The 20,504-nt window shown below is 36.0% G+C and overlaps 3 protein-coding genes and 1 long non-coding RNA gene across 6 annotated transcripts; 2 read left to right on the top strand and 2 right to left on the bottom strand.

Annotated features, from left to right (window-relative positions):
* The first annotated feature begins 2,812 nt into the window (after nucleotides 1–2,812).
* Nucleotides 2,813–9,564, top strand: LOC104767401 (DEMETER-like protein 2). The gene is given in 20 exon segments (XM_087501969.1): nucleotides 2,813–2,989; nucleotides 3,267–3,535; nucleotides 3,732–4,811; nucleotides 4,900–5,259; nucleotides 5,361–5,451; nucleotides 5,539–6,367; nucleotides 6,462–6,535; nucleotides 6,645–6,729; nucleotides 6,798–6,889; nucleotides 6,964–7,032; nucleotides 7,111–7,147; nucleotides 7,244–7,323; nucleotides 7,513–7,932; nucleotides 8,005–8,041; nucleotides 8,132–8,189; nucleotides 8,326–8,468; nucleotides 8,553–8,618; nucleotides 8,711–8,825; nucleotides 8,913–8,951; nucleotides 9,038–9,564. Coding segments are annotated over 20 exon segments (4,221 nt in total). The 5' UTR covers nucleotides 2,813–2,924; the 3' UTR covers nucleotides 9,250–9,564.
* Nucleotides 6,355–9,802, bottom strand: LOC147920132 (uncharacterized). The gene is made up of 2 exons (XR_015591085.1): nucleotides 9,725–9,802; nucleotides 6,355–6,522 (listed from the first exon to the last, which is right to left on the bottom strand). It is a non-coding gene; the product is annotated as an uncharacterized LOC147920132 (long non-coding RNA).
* A 1,326-nt stretch (nucleotides 9,803–11,128) lies between these two features.
* LOC104764696 (trihelix transcription factor PTL-like) lies at nucleotides 11,129–13,079 on the bottom strand. The gene is made up of 2 exons (XM_010488280.3): nucleotides 12,613–13,079; nucleotides 11,129–12,427 (listed from the first exon to the last, which is right to left on the bottom strand). The coding sequence occupies exons 1-2, from the start codon at nucleotides 12,987–12,989 to the stop codon at nucleotides 11,380–11,382; spliced, it is 1,425 nt and encodes a 474-aa protein (XP_010486582.1). The 5' UTR covers nucleotides 12,990–13,079; the 3' UTR covers nucleotides 11,129–11,379.
* A 4,281-nt stretch (nucleotides 13,080–17,360) lies between these two features.
* LOC104767400 (equilibrative nucleotide transporter 2) lies at nucleotides 17,361–20,147 on the top strand. 3 transcript variants are annotated; one of them, XM_087501967.1, is made up of 9 exons: nucleotides 17,361–17,573; nucleotides 17,676–17,780; nucleotides 17,900–18,055; nucleotides 18,226–18,369; nucleotides 18,634–18,739; nucleotides 18,839–19,014; nucleotides 19,227–19,387; nucleotides 19,473–19,731; nucleotides 19,839–20,147. In XM_087501967.1, the coding sequence occupies exons 2-9, from the start codon at nucleotides 17,742–17,744 to the stop codon at nucleotides 19,947–19,949; spliced, it is 1,152 nt and encodes a 383-aa protein (XP_087358093.1). In that variant the 5' UTR covers nucleotides 17,361–17,573; nucleotides 17,676–17,741; the 3' UTR covers nucleotides 19,950–20,147. The 3 variants fall into 3 exon arrangements, with proteins under 3 accessions (XP_087358093.1, XP_087358092.1, XP_087358094.1); XM_087501966.1 differs by lacking the exons at nucleotides 17,361–17,573; nucleotides 17,676–17,780; XM_087501968.1 differs by lacking the exons at nucleotides 17,361–17,573; nucleotides 17,676–17,780; nucleotides 17,900–18,055 and having other exon boundaries at nucleotides 18,100–18,369.
* The last annotated feature ends 357 nt before the right edge of the window (nucleotides 20,148–20,504 follow it).

Here is a 20,504-nt window from a genome sequence, read left to right as displayed (position 1 = left end):
ATTCTGCTATTTTATCAGGGTCAATTTGATTTTTTTCCTAAAAATTCAACTAAATTTAAAATTTCACCAGGGTCAATTGACCCACATGCTTCTACCCTAGCTCCGCCCATGCGTACTCATATACAGCTTTTTAATATGTAATGTGTAACTCAATTTTGATCGTGCAGTAATTTTGTAACAAGAGTTTATTTATCAGTTTTATAAAAAATATGTTGTAAACTACAGAAACTCGAAGGAGATTTTCTCTTCTTCTTATTATTATTAATCCAGTCGAGAGTTACATATATATAGTGAAAGGCAAAGCCCAAATACATTAGGACTAGTAAACCGACATAGATTAAGGAGGTGACCGATGGGCCTTATGGGCCGTGTATGGACCGGTTATGGAAATCCACTCATCCGTGTTTTACAACACTCCCCCTTGGATGACATAACGGTGCAAATGCTAAGTAGGATCTCTGTAATGCGCTTGGGGGTGCTGCCTCATTAAAACCTTACCAGGAAAACCCATTGGGACAAAACCATGGTGAAGGAAAAAGAGTACAACACGCATTACTCCCCCTGTTCCAAGCATCCCTAGAAGTCCTTAAGTCTCCGCATTCCAATCTGGTGCATGAGCTTCTTGAATGTTGACGTCGGTAAAGATTTGGTGAAGAGATCGGTTGAATTGTCGCAAGAAGGAACTTGTACCACCTGAACTTCTCCGGCCTTTTGTAGTTCATGTGTGAAGAAGAACTTTGGTAAAATATGCTTCGTCCGATCTCCCTTGATATATCCTTCCTTGAGTTGTGCGATGCAGGCTGTATTGTCTTCATAGGTAACCGTTGGTTCCTTATCGTCGGCCATGCCACAATATGTCCTGATATGTTGAGTCATCGATCTCAACCATACACACTCACGGCTGGCTTCATGCATAGCTAAGATTTCCACATGATTAGATGATGTGGCTGCAATAGTTTGCTTCATAGAACGCCATGAAATAGTTGTACCACCGTGTGTAAATACATAGCCGGTTTGAGACCTTGCATTATGTGGATCCAATAGATAACCTGCACCAGCAAAACCAACTAAACCTTCTTTGTTATAGTTAGTATAATATAAACCCAAATCAAGCGTTCCTTGTAGGTAACGCAATACATGTTTGATACCGTTCCAGTGCCTTTGGGTTGGACATGAACTAAATCTAGCTAGGAGGTTCACAGCAAAACATATGTCTAGTCTAGTGTGGCTAGCCAAGAACATTAACGCTCCTATAGCACTGAGGTATGACACTTCAGGACCGAGAATTTCTTCATCGTCCTTCCTCATGGATCACTATCCAAATTCAAGCTTCTCACAACCATTGGGCTAGGCAATGGGTGAGCTTGGTCCATATTAAACCTCTTGAGTACCTTTTCAGTATATGCCATTTGATGCACAAGGATTCCATCATTTATGTATTCAAGTTGCAATCCCAAACAAAACTTAGTCTTGCCTAGGTCTTTCATCTCGAATTCTTTCTTTAGATATTCGACTGTTTGGGCGATTTCTCCAGAGGTTCCTAGGATATTCAAATCATCCACATATACTGCTATGATGACAAACCCTTTGTTTGCAAACTTCTTTATAAATATATATGGACTGATAGGATCATTCTTATAGCCCTCTTTGACTAGGTACTCACTTAGTCTATTGTACTACATACGCCCACTTTGTTTCAGTCTATAAAGGGATTTGTTTAGCTTTATGCAGTATTGTTCTCGAGAACCGCTCTTATCTTTGAGCTATATACCCTCTGGTAATCTCATATATATTTCATTATCCAGTGGACCATATAGATATGCGGCCACAACATCCATTAACCGCAAATCCAGTTTTTCTCTTATAGCCAGACTTAGTAAATATCTAAAAGTCGTTGCATCCATCACAGGGGAGTATGTCTCCTTATAATCTATTCCTGGTATTTAAGAGAATCCTTGTGTGACAAGCCGTGCCTTATATCTCACGATTTCATTATTCTCATTCTCTTTCTTACAAAGACCCATTTATGTCCAACTGGCTTTATATCGAATGGTGTCCTTAAGATCGGACCAAACACATTCCTTTTCTTTAATGAACTTAATTCCACGTCGATAGCTTCTTTCCATTTTAACCATTTTGGTCTTTGAGTGCACTCTAAAATGGATGTGGGTTCATGATCCTCATTTATTTCAAGTGCTACCTTGTATGCAAATATTTCATCGATGTCGACATCTTTCCGGTTCCATTGAATTCCAGACATGATATAATTTATTGAGAACACATTATTATCAATATCTTCAGGACCTTGAGGTTCAGCGTCCCAAACCTCACTCGGTACCTTAGGATTTGCCGCGGCCATTTCTGTAATTTCCTTAACCTCGGTTTGATTTGCACCTTTCTTAGATTTCTGAGGGTTCTTACCTTTGGAACCTATTGGTCTACCACGTTTCAAACGGACCTTAGACTCTGTAGCAACTTAATTATTGTGTTCCTTTTGAACATCAATACGTAATGGTGCATTACAAGCTGGTATGTACGATTTTATTACTCTCTTAGGGTTAGCAAAGGAATCTGGCAATTGATTAGGTAGCTTTTGCAAATGTATTATCTTTAGGACCTTTGCATCACATGCTAGAGTGCGAGGATCTTGCCTCTGAAACTCCAAAGACTCTGAAACTCCAAAAACTTGGACTCTCGCTTACTTGGCTTCCTCTTTTTCTCTATGGTAAGTCTCTCCTGCAACTTCAAGCTCTCATTTTCAGATCACTTTCTTTATTTTCGAATCAAATCTCTATTCTTTTTGAAAAATCTCTACTCTTATGTCAATTGAACGACATTAGAATTAAAACATTTTGAGGAAGTTTCACCTACCACAAAAGAATCAATTCAATTTTTTTGTATCCACAGGCAAAAGAAGAGGAGAAATGATCTGGTTTAACAACATGCTTGAACCAGACATGCAACACAATCTACAGCCCGAACCAAACAGGTTTTTTTTTTGTTGCTTTTACTGCTTTTTAAGTGATTTACTCTGTTCTTCTGAAAATTTCCAGATATTTTGGTGATTCTGTTTTGTGTAAACTGTGGAAAAGGAAGAAAACAAATCAGATATCTTTCACTGTTTAGCAACAAAGGAAATTTTTGATGAACTGGTTTTGGTTGTGTGATCTTTGTGTGACACTGCAATTACTTTTTTTCTTTTTTGTTAATTTATACTTTATATGGAAAGATGTGAAGTGGAATTGTTTATTTATTGATCATTTCAGGAGGAGGCTTAGTCTTGAAATACCTGGGTTGTATAATATGTCTTGTACAGAATTATTGGCTCTGGCTAATAACACAGACGCGTACGGCACAAGTTCATCAGTTGGTGCATCATCATCATCATCATCATCATCACTTAGCTCTCAATACTCAATGGATTCATGGATTAATAGTAGGAGGATGGAGTCTAATCCGTTGTTTTCAAACCCTGGATCCTCCCTTGGGATAAATACAGGCATTTCTGGACAAAGAACAATGCAAACACAACAATGTGAGTAAACCTGAATTTGTAGGATTTTTTTTATAAAATTGTCATGTTGCAGCATAGTATAGTGAAGAGTTAGATGGTTTGCTTTGTGAATTTTGACATATTGGAGAATAGATTTAGACTGGACCTTTAAGTCAAAGTAGGTTTCATAATATGAATTCTATTTTTACCTGATATCTTATGTCTTGGTGAACCACAGATGATGTGTCAACTCAACAGAGGTTTCTTTGTGACCTTAATCGTACACCTGAAGAGATGGTGAGCACCAGTCTGCGACCAACAGAAGCTGAGTTGCCTCCGATCACATTAGAAAGGCCAGCCAGAAGATTAGCTGAAACAGACCAGGAGCCTCACGACCCTATCAAGAAGTCTATCCTTGAAACTGGATCTCGTGCAGGAGTAAAGAGAGGAAGACCACGAAATAATGAGAAAGGACAGCTGAAAACACCGGCACCGAAGAAAAAAAAGACCAGGCCAAAGGTTGTTGGTGAAGGCAAAACAAACAAAGCCTCATCATCTAAACCAAGGGTTAAAACATCCTCTGCTGCTACTGCTACTGCTGCTGCTGCTCCTCCACCTGCTGCTACTGCTACTAAAACTTCTGAAGAGACCAGTTATGTACGGCCAAAAAGATCAAGCGGCAGATTTTTGCGACTTGACTTTGACGTTCAAGACGAAGAAGAGGAATATTGTGGTCTAGATTTCCCTTCAGAAGGTCACACAGGTGGAGAAGGACCAACCGATAGAACACTTGTGATATTTAGTAACATTCCAAAGGGAAGACGGAAAAGGAGAACCAATGCCTTTAAGAGAAAACAAAGAATCAATCCGTCTTCATCAGAACAAGGCAATGATGGCCTCGGTTCTATGCTGTCCCCGGTCAACACAGGACCAGCAACTCTCGAGGAATCAGAACAAGACATTCCCAGTGAATCACACATTTCTCAAAGCTTGGGAAGAAAAAGATCATCCATAGTGACCAGACCAAGGAACGTCCGGTCACTGAGTAAACTTATAAAAAGCATTGTAGCAAACAAACGTGGTAGAAAAGTACATAACCGTCGTGGCAGACCTCCGCAGGTTAAAGTTAACCGTCGTGGCAGACCTCCGCAGGTTAAAGCTAACCGTCGTGGCAGACCTCCGCAGGTTAAAGCTATCGTTGACGTTTCCCCAATACAAACAAAAGTGTTTAAAAATAAGCGGAGTCCAAGAGACCCTACAGCAAGCCAAATCAATGCAAGGGTACTAGACCTGCAGTGGCGACGCCAATCTCCACAAGGTTTATCAACACACAAGCACTTTCAATATCAAATAGATTCCTAGTTTTGTAACTTTTGGAATCAATACTAACTCTTACAGAAATGCAGGTACATCGTTTGCTGACATGTGGGAAAGAAGTTCGACAATTGATGCCATCACTAAGTTGTTAGAAGAGCTAGACATCAACATAGAAGGTCTTTGCCTTCCACATAATAGAGAAACCGCACTCATTCTATACAAAAAGACATATGAAGAGCAACAGGCATTGGTGAAGTATAGCAAGAAGCAGAAACCGAAAGTACAATTGGATCCTGAGACCAAACGAGTTTTTAAACTCTTGATGCTGAGTATCCACAGCAACGGTGTTGATGGATCAGATGAGAAAACACGTAACTGGTGGAAAGAGGAGAGGAACGTGTTAAAAGGCCGAGCAAGTTCGTTCAATGCTCAAATGTGTAGAGTCCAAGGTACTTTTTTTTTTATTTAACTTCTTCGTGGCTGAAATTTAAACCTAAGTTTATTTTTGTATACAAAGCAAAATGGTCTATAAGCAAACTTATTACTGCAGGCGATAGAACTTTCTCACCTTGGAAAGGATCGGTTGTGGATTCAGTAGTGGGAGTTTTCCTCACCCAGAATGTTGCAGATCATTCATCAAGGTAAAATGCATTCAAGAGATTTGTAACAAACAGAGGATATGTGCAACATGAATGGTTTCATAATTATCAACTTCTTCTCTTGTGCAGTTCCGCATATATGGATGTAGCTGCTGCGTTTCCTCTCGACTGAAACTTCAACAAGAGATCATCTCCTGAAGAGTGGGGAAGTTCAGTAACTCAAGAAACAATGATGAATCCAAGAATTCGTAATCCAACTTGCGTCATCATAGAGGAGATTCATGATGATGATGATGAGGACGGCACTGATGTTGTTTGTAGTCAGGGATCATCTAAAACGAGTGACAGTTCCATCAGTTCTACAAACCAATCAACAATGATGCTGTCGGATCCATTTAACACAAGTTTGGTGAATGAGCAAGTTGATTCCCAAATGGTGAAAGGCAAAGGTCATATACCAAACTCGAAGGGTCTTTCTATGGTGTCGTATACTTCTTCTCATTTCGAACTGAACTTAAATGAAGTACCACCTGAAGTAGAGAGTTGTGATTCATTCACAAACATAGACTATAAAGAAATTCATGTTCAACATATGTCCAGCCATCAACAAGAACTGGAGAGTACCCTTCATGCACAAGACCAGGAACAGAACACAAGAAAAGAGGATGTGAAGAAGAAACCAACTACTTCCAGACCAGTACGTCGACCGCGCAAAAACAAGGTAGATGAATCCTCATCAAAGAAAACTTCAAAGGAACCAGCAAAGAGCAAGCCAAAGGACAGCTTTGACTGGGATAGTTTGAGAAAGGAAGCGGAAAGTGGTGGCAAAAAGAGAGAGAAAACAGAAAGAACAAGGGATACAGTTGATTGGGATGCTGTTCGATGTGCAGACGTCAACAAAATCGCTAATATAATCATAAAACGAGGGATGAACAACTTGCTTGCTGGAAGAATCAAGGTTTGACTAATTCAATAAGAGTTTTTTTTTTTTGTGCTATGTATTTGAAATATACAATCTAACAAGGTGAAATTTGACTTTGGAAATTGGGCAGGCCAACAGACTGGTGGAAGATCATGGAAGCATTGACTTGGAGTGGCTAAGAGATGTTCCCCCTGACAAAGCCAAGTAAGAAAATTATTTACAACACTTGATGTTATATAATATATATAGCCGATGGTTCAAAAGCATTTTCATGGGTGAACAAAAAATGACAAGTGACTGCTAATGGTTGCAGGGAGTATCTACTAAGCATAAACGGATTGGGATTGAAAAGTGTTGAGTGTGTTAGACTTCTGTCATTACACCAGATTGCATTCCCGGTAAGTTAGTGAAGAATACTCTACTATGTACAATAGAGATATCAAAAGTTACATATTTTAAAATGTAGGTTGACACCAATGTCGGACGCATAGCTGTAAGACTAGGATGGGTTCCTTTGCAGCCACTGCCTGAAGAGCTGCAAATGCATCTTCTAGAGCTGTAAGTAATTCTTTAAAAGATCATTATGAAAGGAAACATGAAACATTTCAATAGGTAAGCCGTTTTCTTTCAAGGTACCCTGTATTAGATTCTGTTCAGAGGTACCTATGGCCGAGGCTCTGCAAGCTCGACCAAAAGACGTTGTAAGTAATTTTTTTGTTTTTGCATAGCTTTAGATCCTTTAACTTCTCTAATAACGCTACTAAATAATACAATTCTAGGTATGAATTGCACTATCATCTCATTACGTTCGGCAAGGTAACTCAATATATATCTCATTTGTTTCCTTCTGTCACAAAACTTGTTCTGTTTGTGGAATGGTAACATCTTAAAGTGACTTTTCCGATTCTACAGGTCTTCTGCACAAAAAAAGCTCCCAATTGCAATGCATGTCCAATGAAGGCGGAGTGCCGACATTACGCTAGTGCACAAAGGTTATTATATCCACAAAATACTATAGTTACTGAATTAGTTTCCAGTAAATGATAGGTCCGTTCAAAAACAATCATGTGCATCAACTATTTATCATGCTATCGTAATTCGTGAAAAAACTTTAGCTTAAAAGAGAAAGAGATCATGAGTCTATGGTATTTGTATTTTCTTATGCTTGTGGTATATTGCAGTGCACGTCTTGCTCTACCAGAACCAGAGGCGAGCGATAGAACAACTGTAATGCTCCATGAGAGAAGACATCAACGCAAACCCTTTGTAGTTAATTTCCAGCCATCTTTATTGCTTTCTCAAGAAAAAGAGCAAGAAGTGCAAAGATCCGGAAGCTGCGTACCAATCATTGAAGAACCGGCATCACCCGAACCAGAGTATACAATGCATGACATTGAGGATTATCCTTGGGACAATAACAGAGTTTTAAATTCTAAGTTGTTGGAAAATGATCCTTGGGCAAGTCAGGAGATGATTCCTACAATCATGCTCAGCAAGGAAGCTGGTACATCAACGGAATTGGTGGTACTAAGCGCAGAAGCAGCAGCAATACCTACACGTCAACTCAAGTCCAAGGAAAGGCTACGCACAGAGCACCTCGTGTGAGTTGCCACTTCCAAATTTGAGAACTCAGTTAGCATTTGTCTCATATTAATTCTCTTATTTTTTAACAGCTATGAGCTCCCTGACCACCATCCTATTCTAGAAGGGGTTAGTATCTCCTGCAAGTTATGATTTAGCAAGAATTTTTCAACTTCTCCACTTCTTACAAACTGTTTGATATTATATTTTATTTTACAGTTTGATAGGCGAGAAGCTGAGGATATATTTCCCTACCTGTTAGCCATTTGGACGCCAGGTAAACACAATAACAACTGACCATGATTGTTCTTTTCAAAGATCATATACAAACACACAGAATGCTACATAATTATGGGTTTGCAAATGTATATAAAAGAGTGCCTAACATGTGATTGTATGATTTGCCAAACCAGGTGAAACTGAAAACTCCATTCAACCGCCTAAACAAAGATGTGATTTCCAAGGAAACGACAGTACATTATGTCATGAGAAGAAATGATTCCAATGCAACAAGATACGGGAAGAGGAATCACAAATAGTGCGTGGAACTATACTGGTAAGACTATTTTCAAGAGAATCTCATTTAATCAGTAGAAAACTATGAGGAAGGTTGAAAAGGTGACAACTTGTTTGTGAACAGATACCTTGCAGGACAGCAATGAGAGCAGGCTTCCCTCTGAATGGCACCTACTTCCAAACCAATGAGGTACGTAAAGTTTTCCCAAATTGAAGTCAACTTAGATAAATGACCACAAGCAACACTCTACTACAAGCTCAATTTGGCATACTTTTGTGCAGGTTTTTGCTGACCATGCCTCTAGCATCAACCCAATTGACGTCCCAAGAAAACTGATATGGAAACTAGCAAAGAGAATCGCATACTTTGGATCTTCTGTGAGCGTAATTTGTAAAGGTAAAATATCCAAAACAGAACTGTCAATTTATGAACTGTCAATACATCCAAGGTCAGGTCTGAAAAAGCTTTTCTGAATTTTTATAGGTTTAACATTGGACAGTATCCGAGACAATTTCGAGAAAGGTATGCTAAAGTCTTATGCTTATTATATATAAATAGTTAGCTGAAAACATTGAAATCGTGAAAAGAATCTGCAAATTGATATGCAGGATATGTTTGCGTAAGGGGATTCGACAAGGAGAATCGTAAGCCAAAGACTCTAGTGAGAAGACTGCACTGCGCACCAAGCAACCAAGAACCCAAAACACAAGAAAAGAAGCCCAAAAAACAAGAAAAGAAGCCAAGAAAACAAGTAAAGAAGCCAACAAAACAAGGAAAGAAGCCAAAGAAACAAGGAAAGAAGCACCTCCAAATTGCATAAACATAGAGTTAAGACATTGGATTCATGGGTTAAAAGGGGGTATACATCATCAAGGTCATCATAGCTTTCACCAAACTTTCAGATTCTTGAAACTTCTCTTAGGAAAAAAAAAAAAAACAATGTTTCCTTTTCTTTTTGTTTTTTTTTTTTGTCCTTGCCATCGTTTTGGGCGATGGATGTTAGTTTTTGAACTCATCTTTTTTTGTTTTTTAAGTTATTATTTCATAAATTTTGCAGCAGCAATTATTCATCTTTTCAGTTATCATACTTGATGAGATTTAGTCACTCTCAAGCTAATTTCAATCTTCTGGTCCCTAATTCCAAATCAGATTTGGTAGAAAATCAAATGCAATTGCTCTAATAAGTACAAATCGTATCCATATTCAAACAAAATTAAGGTTTATTCACGAATCCTATAGACTTAGGTCTAAAAATAGATTACTAAAAATAGATTACAGAGTTTAGCAAAACATACCTTTCTTCTCGAATCGATGCACAGAAGCGAATCGAGAGAGCATTAGAGAAACAATGTTCCTAAAGAAGAAGAGACTTTGGGAGAATCGAGATTTTGCCGCCTCAGCTTTATAAGATTTTTTTTCCTTTTAGGCTGGATAACATGATGGGCTTTGATTTTAAAATAAGCCCAATAATATAAACAAAGAAGGCCTAGTTTTTTCTCTTACAAATTGGCGTTGTAAACCGGATTGGTTAAAAAACAGAGTTGAGAAAAAAGACTCAGCTAAACCGTTCACTTCTATGATAATACAAGAACATGAATACATGATACATATGACATTTAGCGTGTCTAATATTGAACATATTATTACTAAATGTATTGAATTATCAACTTTTCTCTCTTGTTGTTGTTTTTTTCTTCGATTTGGGAACAATCATGGTCATATATGTTTATTTTATTATCTATGAATATAAATATTGAGGAGGTTGATGATATGTCAAGTCATAGGTGGGCAGAGTAGGGGACAATCTCACCTCTTCATTGTAAAATCATACCAGTTTCTGTATCTTTTATTATTATTTTATAGTTATTGTCTCTTCCCATCTCCTCAGTTTCTGTCCCTCATTTTGCAAAATCATGACTATATAATCAGTTAATTAATGTATATATCAAATGGCTCAATCTGATTTGAGGTTTGACCAATCACCAAAGGCATTTATAAGTTTTTTTGCAAATTAACCAGTTTGGATTTTTAGAGCTTTCCCAAACTAGTTTAGCGTGACTCTTAGCTAGCTGGAACTGGATCCACGACTAGCATCCAATAATATACGTACACATATTAGTTTAGCGTGAACGTGATCGATACAAATCTTTTACGTTTTGACTCTTGGCTAGGGGAACTTGAATGTTTCAAATTCCGTTGTGCAGTATAGTAAATATTGGAGTGAACCATGTAAGTGGTCAAATGAAATAAATGTGTATAGAAGACAAGATCAAAATGTCGCAGTAATAATGTATGGGAAGTGTGTATTGACTCGTATCTCTAAGAATCAGGAATTAAAGGCAAATAGTTACTCTGTCTCCACTCTGATCTCAAATCTCACTCTACTCTTCCTCTCTACGGACCTACTCAGCTACATACCATTCTAAAAGGAAAATATGTACGTACGTCTCTATCCAAAATTACATACTATACCTTTATGTGCATGGGTTTCTTGTATTAGTATATTTCGTTATGTAATTGTCAACTCGATCGTGAATAAAAAATGGGATTTGCGATTTGGAAATCTAATAAGCTTAACTTTATATGAAAACATACTATGTACCGCATGAGTAGCAGTTATAAGGATAATTAATAAGTTAGCACAAACAAGTAATACATATACACCAGGACTCTAGGAGTATATACGTACGTAACATATATAGGATACAATAGAAAAAAGGATTTAATATTTAGACAATACAAATTTTAGTTTACAAAACCAATTAAATACATGATCATTGGTCGTAAATAAACGTTATCATTGGTTAACCCCTAATTTAATATATATAAAGTCTTTTTATCTTATACTAATTTCACTGTTATTTATTCCTCACGGTTTAGCCACGCATGACATCTTTCCTAATTAAGTACCGTTTATTCTTCATTCTGAGAATGGCATAAGTAGCTACCTTTACTGAGGATTATCTTCTTTCCTTAGCTTCAAACCATAACCCTCCCACGAGTTTTGATCTCCATCTCCAACGAGCAATGGAAAACAGTTTGTAGGACTAGCCGGCATGGCAATGTCGCAGCTAGGGTTTCCTTCCTTGGAGTTTGAAGGTATATAACCTTCATGGTGGCCTTGCTCATCATCTCGACTACAATCGTTAATTCTAGTTTCTTGATTTTGGTATATCATCATACTGTCTTTGATTCTCGAATGATTCCCACCGTGGCTTGACCAAGTCTCTTTCCTTTTCTTATTTACTTCTTTTTTCTCCATCTTGCTCTTATTTTCTTCATCTGCCATCGTTTGATCGCTTATGTTCCCATGAATCCTCTCTGTAGGGGATGAAGAGTTCGGCCTTATCGATGCCTTTCCCGTCAGGTACTTCAAGGCCTCGATCACGGCGACATCCCGAGCTTCCATCCTCTCCCTTTCCTTTGTCCAAAACAGACGTTCCTTGTCGATTCTTGCTGCTTCATCCCTTTTCCATTCCTCTTCTCTAACCATCCTTTGATGTTCTTTGTCTTCCACAGTCTTCATCAACTTCTCAAGCCAAAAATCTTGCTTCTCTATCAACCTCTCAATATGAATACCAATATATTCCTTGATCTTTTCCTTCCAATTCATCCTCTTCCCTCTAGTAGATTCGTTTCCTTCAGAGTAGGAAGTTAGATCCAACTCCGAGGAGGAGTTCAAATTGTTAGAAATGCTAAGGCTTTGAGTATTGCTCAAGGGCTTCTGATGATGAGGGACAGCGTTATGATGAATGTTGGGAGCGTGAAAATCGTGAAGAGCATTAGTCATTAGGAACTGCGTGTTGTCATAGCAAGAAATCGAGTCTTTGGACTCGCCGTAGATCGCTTCAAGCTGCCGGAAGAATCTATAGTTCTTACCATCTTGACGTCGACCCGCTTTGCCTTCTTTTGTCTTTTTGTAGTACTTGTAGAGATTCTCGAACTTCTCTCTGCACTTCTTGCCACTCCTAGTGTACCCATGTTCCTCCGACATAATCCTAAGAAGATCATGAGGCAAAACCAACAAAAGAATGAAAAATACGTCACTTTCACTGATTTAAGTTTGTATAATAATGTACCAAAATCTTTAATTATGAATCTTAATTTTCCCAAATGAAAGGGAGCTTTGGGAAAATAAAGCTGGAGAGAGAGATGAAGAAAGAAAAGTAAAATATAGAGAGACCTAGAAACTTCATCCCAAAGAGGACCCTTTTGATTGGATTCTTTGAACTTGCGATCAAGACGAGATCTGACCTCTAGCAACATCAACGTCTCTTGCCTCGGCCACCTCCCTGTTCCTCCCCCGTCGGTAAAGCCACTAAACCCACCACGAGTACTACTTGTGCTCGCTACTATAGCGTTACTGATGTTTCCAGCCACCGTAAGACCTTGTATGCCACGTGGCAAAAAACTTATCTCATGGTCGGTCATATGATGAAGACGATGGTGCTGGTCCGGTGCCGAAATGAGGTTGAAGCCGAAGAGATCAGATGAGAAATGAAGAGGTGATGGTTGCGCTATACCGTACTGTGGGTGGTTTTGATGATGATGGTCCTCCATTTAGTTTTGATTTGGTAGAAGAGAAGTGTTCGAGTCAGAGAGTGTGCAAAATAATGAAAATGAAAAGTGAAGGTTCGAAACTTTTTATTATTATCCAACGATTAGATGGAAAAGGTTTATATAAAATACTAAATAATTAACTAAACGAAAACAATAGAAAAGGTTAGAGATCGAGACTGTGAGAGAGAGGAAAAGTGCGATAGCGATAGAGGCGGATCGTGTCGACTGTCGTCTATGTAGAAGAAAAATCGAATTTAAGCTATAGTGACGATGGTCCCATGCATGAATTTACTATAACCTCTTAAATCTTCTGGGTATATAAGTGATGTCTCTAAGATACATATGTTTTCTTTAACTATCTATTCACGGTAAAAAAAAAAAAAAACAAAAAGAGAGAGTAAATAATGGGTGTACTAAATGGTTACTTTGACTATATATGTTTTCTTAGTGAGTTTGAGATTACTTCAATCAAAACATATATGCAAACTGGTTTAGATGGTGCTATACAGCTATAGTCAAATGCAACTATTCATGGGTATGTATGTATGGGTAAACGGTAAACCATACAAAATATGAAAAATGTTATTAATGTGTTATGTGTACATATATATATGGGTAAAAGTAAAACATTTTCGTTAATAGTTATTACAGTAAAACCTCTATAAATTAATAATATTGGGACCAAGATATTTTATTAATTTGTAGTTATATTAATTTATCTATAAATTAATAATTATTATTTTACAGTGTAAATTAATAATTATTAATTTACAGGTATATTTTTAATTGTTTAATTTTTTAAAATTATGAATTGAGACAATCTTTGCAAAATAAGATTATGAAATTACAAATGTTATAGAAAATTTTTAAAAATAAATTACAAATATTATAAATTAAAGAATATTGTAAATTTATGGTATTGGAATTAAATTTTAAATAATTAAAAATTATTATAAAAAAGAAATTACAAATATTATAGACAAATTCACTTGTACACATGACATAAATATTCATATTTATGAATAAAATTATCAATTATTGTATTTTAATAGTCTATCAAACTATCAAAATGTAAATGATGCATATGTAGAAATTGAAAACTTTAAAATGTTTTAGCTGTTTTATGAAATGTTATAGAATATTTTATACCAGTATAGTTTGAAGATACAGTATAACTATTATTTTATAGATATGAGGTTTAAGAGAAACATATTTTACTATATCAACATATATATATATATATATATATGTAAATTTACATGATTATTAATTTATGATATTATTGGGACCATATTTTATATGGGAATTTCAAAAAAATTATTATCTTATTATCTTATCAAATTTTGTTATTTTTTACACTGTCCCGACTTGGGACTATTAAAATTTATTAATTTATAGTGTTTATTAATTTATAGAGTATTAATTTATAGAGGTTTTACTGTATATGTTTTTCTTCTTATCGCCAAGGTGGGAAAATTTGGCGAGTTGTTTTTTTTTCTTCCAATTTACACAAAACAAAAAATACTACTTTCACTGTTTCACACTTACCTCATACTTTACTTACCAATAAGATTGATGGTTACTTAATTTATGTGGAAAATTGTTAGAGCATCTCATAGAAATGAAATGTCTTTAGCTAGATTAAAATTTTAAATCATACTAAATTATAATAAAATTAAAACTAATAGAAAAGTGACATGTATATAAAGAATATCCTAATTATGGATACCAAAAGTTTCATGACGTATTTGATCTGTTACAATGACCAAAAAAGACTTTCACCGTCCATTTGATCATTAAACGATAAGGTTACCAGATTGACAAAAAAAAATGACAAGGTTTCTATTTTATCTTACTATATCTGTTTTAATTCACATACTGATAATCTTAGTGACAGCAGTGGCGGATGCAGAAGCCATTTTTGTATGGGGCACAACTTTAAGGAACTGATATTTGGTTGATTTAAATAGATATATTACACAACATAACATTTTTACCTGGGGCACAATTTTAAAAAACTGAAATTTTTTGTAGATTTTAATAGATATATCACACAACTTAGCTAATAATTTACAAGAATTAAGAAAATGAGTATGGGGCACTTGCTCCACTCCTCATAAGCCTAGATCCGCCCCTGAGTGACAGTAATTTTACGTTTAGAAGGTAGTTTAATCCAAATATCTAGTTATGATCAGCTGCAAACATACCATTCCAAAGAGAGTAAGAGACCACGCGGTCCATGCATGAAGGATGGATCGGTTTTTATATCACGTGCGTATCGACGCGATTTGATATATTAAAATTCACGATCAAGGCTATACGTACATACATCTAGCAACTCATATATATCCAATCTATCCACCAAACAATTTTTTTTCTTCGCTTTTTAAAATTTTGAATTTTTGACAAGTCACTAGTTAGTACGAACTACATATGCATAAGGAATAGATATAATCATACTTTATATGAAAAGAACGATAATTTCATAATAAAAATTACTACAGAAATATAAAAAGTTATAAATCTGTAGGTAGTAAGTTTTATGTGGAGCCAAATCAACCGCAAGAAAGTGGTACGCACGAACGACGACGTTGGTGATTTCTACTTTTCTCATGGCAAACAACATTGTCATTGAGAAAGCGGTGTTAAGATGTAAATATAAATTTTGTTGTAAATGTTTGTTTCATATGGACTTGTTTGGTCTGAACCATGAATTGGGCCTACATTGATGTAAAGCCTATACAAAATTCAGATTGTGTGGTCTGCAGGTCTAAACCGACATAAGTTTTAGGGTTTCATTATATAAGGAAAGCTAGGGTTGAAGATAAACGTGGTAAGCACAAAGACGCACTAAAGAAGTTGGTGGTACATTGGTGGCGGCTGTAGGGCACAGCGCAGGGCGCTGTGCAGGGCAGATGCAGAAACACAGGGTGCAGTGCAGAGAGCATGTGCAGGCGTCGTACATGGAGCTTGAAGCTGTGCGCAGAACCATGATAAAAGAGTAGAAGCTCGACTGGTGCTGAAGGGCTGAGAGCCGAATATGACCTAGTTTAGGTTTAAGGTGTCTTCAGGACACTCTTATGAGAGACGAAGGTGGAGTTGCTTCTTTGGGGTTCTGGAGGTGTTTCAGGGTTATACATGGAGAGGAGAGCTGAACCAAAAACAGAGAGAGGGGAAGAAGAAAAACTAGATCTATTATGTGTTTTCTTCTTCAGGTTTCTCTGTAGTTCTTAGCTCTCTAAACTTGTACATGAAACACTGTGTGTAAATCTTGGTTGATTGATAGTGGATGTTTGTGGGAGAAGGTTCCCACACGAGATATACCCTCTGCATAAGGGGAATTCGTTAAATCCCTGTGTTATGTTTATGTTATGCATACTGATCTGTGAAGTAAATGAGGAATAGGGACAGAGTCGCGATATGCGGTTCACTACAGAGGTGAATCGGGGTCTGTGATTCTTAACAAATCTTTAATTAGGAATTTAGAATGATGTAAATATAACTAGGATGATCTGCCGTGTCCAAGCTAGAATTTGTGTTTACGGTGATTACATATAACTAATCATATTTATTAAATATATATTAATATTTGTTTTTTTAACATTTATATAGTATGCTATTTTGTATTAAAACAATTTTAAAAGAATGTAGGAAAAAATGAAACAGGATACTCTACGTCTCAACTAAATGAGAAGAAAAAAATAGTCTGAATAATGTACTAGACTTTAAGAAAAAAAGAAAACCAATTAGTTTAGATTAAAAAAAAAAGAATATCTTTGGGTCAAAAACATGAATTGATCATGGTATGGGGTCTTTGTTCAAAAAAAAAATCATGGTATGGGGTCAACATAAACATAAGACCATCTACATTGGTCGTTGCTTTCCCCAAAATATTTTATTAAAAATTAATAAAAAAATAGAAAAATAAAGAGAGAATGAGAGAGAAGTTCTACTCATAGAATGTTGCTCAAAGTATTTAGAGTAGAAACGTTTCTTAGTTTTTTTCTACACTTGTAAGTTCCTTTCTAGTTACATATCCCCCACTTCTACCTTGAAGCCACTGATGATATGGACTAAAGCCCATTTAATATTAGATACAAATTCATTACAAGTACACCATATTAAACATTCAGAATAAAGCCCAAAACGAATTAGTCGAGACGCGTGTTATGTAGTCAGGTCAATCTTTATCCAAAGGGAGCTAGCCTTGTCGACCGTACAATTAGAATTTGGATTTTTACTTAATTGAGTTGAATGGATATGCGTGGAGCTAATTAGTCAATAGACGTTATCTGTGGTAACCAATCAGGATTAGGTATTAGGATTTTTGCGAAATCTTAATGGATAATAATCATGTAAAACAATCGATTTACGCCACAAAACTTATTAGGATAGGATTATGATCAAGATTTCCTTCCTAATTTGAGTAGATAGCTTAGAGATTTTCTCTATATGTATATATGGACAACTTCAGACAAGCTTATGTCCATTCTCTAATACACTATAGTACCTTTCACTTAGCTTCGAGTGTGTTCCTTTTCGACAGTTCTGAAAAATGGCTATTGAAAAAATAATGCCGACCAGGTTTGAGATATATATATATATATATCTTATTGATATGTACTACAAATATAAAAAATTTGTATCTTGAAATTATCTCAAAAACTTTTGCGTAATTATTTTCAGGGAAGATACAATGCTCTTCTTCTTTGTTGGCTCTTTGGAAATGGATGTCTTTTAGCATGGAACACTATGCTCACAGTTGTGGATTATTATGCTTATATGTTCCCCGTAAGTGCAATACATTTTTTTGTTTTTATGAATATATGTATATGCTGCTTTTCTGTTTGTAACCAGCTGGTCACTTACCTCGTCTTGATTGTTTTGTTTTGATTTTTTTAATATTCTAGCGGTATCATCCATCGAGAATCCTTGCAATAATTTACCAATCATTTGCCATCGGAGCACTTAGTGTTCTTGTTTACAAAGAGGCAAGCCTAAATACCAGACGTCGAAACTTGTTTGGATACAGTCTCTTTGCCCTTGGTTCTCTTGCTGTCCTAGTGGTGAGTTACTCTTTCAATGTTTTTATTTATATATATTTTATTTTTTTCAATGATTTTAATATTTATTTTCTTGGATTTTTTTCACTGGAATCATAAGCTTGATGGTTTAAATTTACTCATTATAATATTTTTGCGGATGTGAATTTATCTTAAAAATTGCTATGAGGCAGTTAGATTTATCTACTTCAGGAAGAGGAGGGATTGGCTCTTTCATTGGAGTATGTGTCATTAGCGCGGCGTTTGGTTTAGCGGATGCACATGTTCTAGGTGGAATGATTGGAGATCTTTCTTTGATGGCACCAGAGTTTGTTCAGGTAATTACAACACTCCCAATTGTTAGTTGATTTGTTCAAGTTTACATATTTTTTGCCTAGAAAAAAATTCACAAATTGAGTATTTTAGTCAAAATGATTTCGTTTATGGTAAACGTAATTTATGTTTGTATTGGTGTTATACATTAGATGCACTTTGAATGCATTTATGAAAAGATGAAATCATTTTATTTATTTAATATGTGAAGTTATTGGCTTAAAATGGTAGTCTTTTGACTTTTTTAATGTTTTGGCCATCGATATCAGTCATTTCTAGCTGGCTTAGCTGCTTCGGGAGCACTAACCTCTGGACTGAGGCAGGTCACAAAAGCAGTGTTCAAAAACTCAAGGGATGGCCTTCGCAAGGGAGCTAGTAAGTGTATTATCTATACTCTTTAAAAATACGTCAATTTTGGTTATTAATTTAAATCCTACGATTAATTATAACATATTTGTTTGTCGATATTGGCAGTGTTGTTCTTTGCAATCTCCGTCGTTTTTGAGTTGGTTTGCGTCATGCTATATGCATACGTTTTCCCCAAGCTCTCGATCGTCAAATACTACCGTGCACAGGCAGTCCCGCAAGGATCGACGACTGTATGGGGGGACCTAGCAGCTGGAGGCATACAAGAGTTACCAAGGAGACAGGTACGTTGTTGTCAATTTATGGGTGGACGAAAAACAGTAACTAAAAGAATAAATAATGTTTAAACGAAAATCAAAATTTATTTTATAAGTTGATTTAGTATAAGTATAGCATTATTTATCTTAATTGAATGATCATTATTTCTTTATATTATAAGTTGTCTAAAGTTTATGATTAGTTATTAAACCAAAATAAAAACTATATATGAATGCAGGCCGAGGAAGCCCTAGAAATATCAGATCGGTTCAGCAACAAAGTCTTATTTTTACTGAACTTGGGTAATGCAATCAACTTGTTCTTGGTATATCTAGTGACGTTTAGATTTTTCCCTCGGTTTCTGTTGGAGGACATGGGAAAACACAGTTTAGGAGACTGGTACGTATACTAACTATGACAAGGTTTTTTTTTTTTTTTTTTTTGGAAAAATAGATAATTAACTAAGAAAAACGGCTTGGAACAGGTATCCGCTAATGTTGATAGCAGTGTTCAACGTCTCGCATTTGGTTGGGAGATACGTTCCTTTGGTCAAGAAGTTGAAGATGGAGTCGGAAAAAGGTCTCATGATAACAACATTCGGACGTTTCTGGTTGGTTCCAGCTTTCTATTTCACAGCCACATATGGAAACCAAGTCTGGATGATTTTCTTGACGTCAGTTTTGGGATTAAGCAATGGATATTTGACTGTTTGTATCCTAACATCAGCCACAGAGGGTCACTTGGTATAATTCCATTTCCCCCTCTCTCTCTCTTTTTTTTTTTTTTTTTTTTTTTTCTTTTTAAGATGGTAATGATGATAATACTTTATAAAATTATGAAATTGGTTTAGGCACCGGAGCAAAATGCACTAGGAAACATGTTGGTGCTTTGTATATCTGGAGGGATGTTTGCAGGAGTCATTTGTGATTGGATTTGGTTGATTGGTAAAGGTTGGTGGTAAGTGTTGCCTATAGTTTGAGAATTGAAGCAGCGGTTTGGTTTTCCTATCAATAAAATGTAATCTCTAAAGTATCGAAATTAAGTAGAGAGAATAATGCACCTCCCATTTTCATCAGTTGTTCTCCTTTTCATGTAAGACATTTTTATCTCTCTCAATAAGTTCATTTGACATTGTCTTCTGATATGTCATTTTGGTCAATTTCTCCATCTTACTGCAATTGCTTTATTATGGTTAACAAATTATTTTGTCTAAGAGGTATCGAACGATATCATTAGAACTATTGGCCTAAATCAAGAACAATAAACGTATTGGGTTAAGAGTTTAGCTCGGCCCAGTCCAGACCATAACTATTTGTAGATTGAAAATGTAAAGTAAGATTTTAGATCTCCCTACCACGTGGGTTATATTATAAATATTATTGTATTCTTAGAAAAAAATGTGGTGGAAGACTGGAAGATGATAATTCTATGGTGAGTGAGTGATGCTGCATACCTCACAATGAGACCTTTTACACTTGTTTAGTTATTTTGAAAAAAACTCTTAAATTGTTTATTA

This window comes from Camelina sativa, chromosome 19 (assembly GCF_030686135.1).
Source record: "Camelina sativa cultivar CO46 ecotype springtype chromosome 19, ASM3068613v1".
Lineage (NCBI taxonomy): Eukaryota > Viridiplantae > Streptophyta > Magnoliopsida > Brassicales > Brassicaceae > Camelina > Camelina sativa.
The sequence above is the reverse complement of the archived record's forward strand: the minus strand, read 5'-3'. Positions and strand labels throughout refer to the sequence as shown.

Coding starts and splice junctions, on each gene's coding strand:
- LOC104764696 (XM_010488280.3), bottom strand. CDS start 12,989: ATGGAGGACCATCATCATCAAAACCACCCACAGTACGGTATAGCGCAA. Junction 12,428..12,612: donor CTTTGGGATGAAGTTTCTAG/GTCTCTCTATAT, acceptor TGATCTTCTTAG/GATTATGTCGGAGGAACATG.
- LOC104767400 (XM_087501967.1), top strand. CDS start 17,742: ATGCTCACAGTTGTGGATTATTATGCTTATATGTTCCCC. Junction 18,370..18,633: donor TGGCACCAGAGTTTGTTCAG/GTAATTACAACA, acceptor CATCGATATCAG/TCATTTCTAGCTGGCTTAGC. Junction 18,740..18,838: donor TGGCCTTCGCAAGGGAGCTA/GTAAGTGTATTA, acceptor CGATATTGGCAG/TGTTGTTCTTTGCAATCTCC.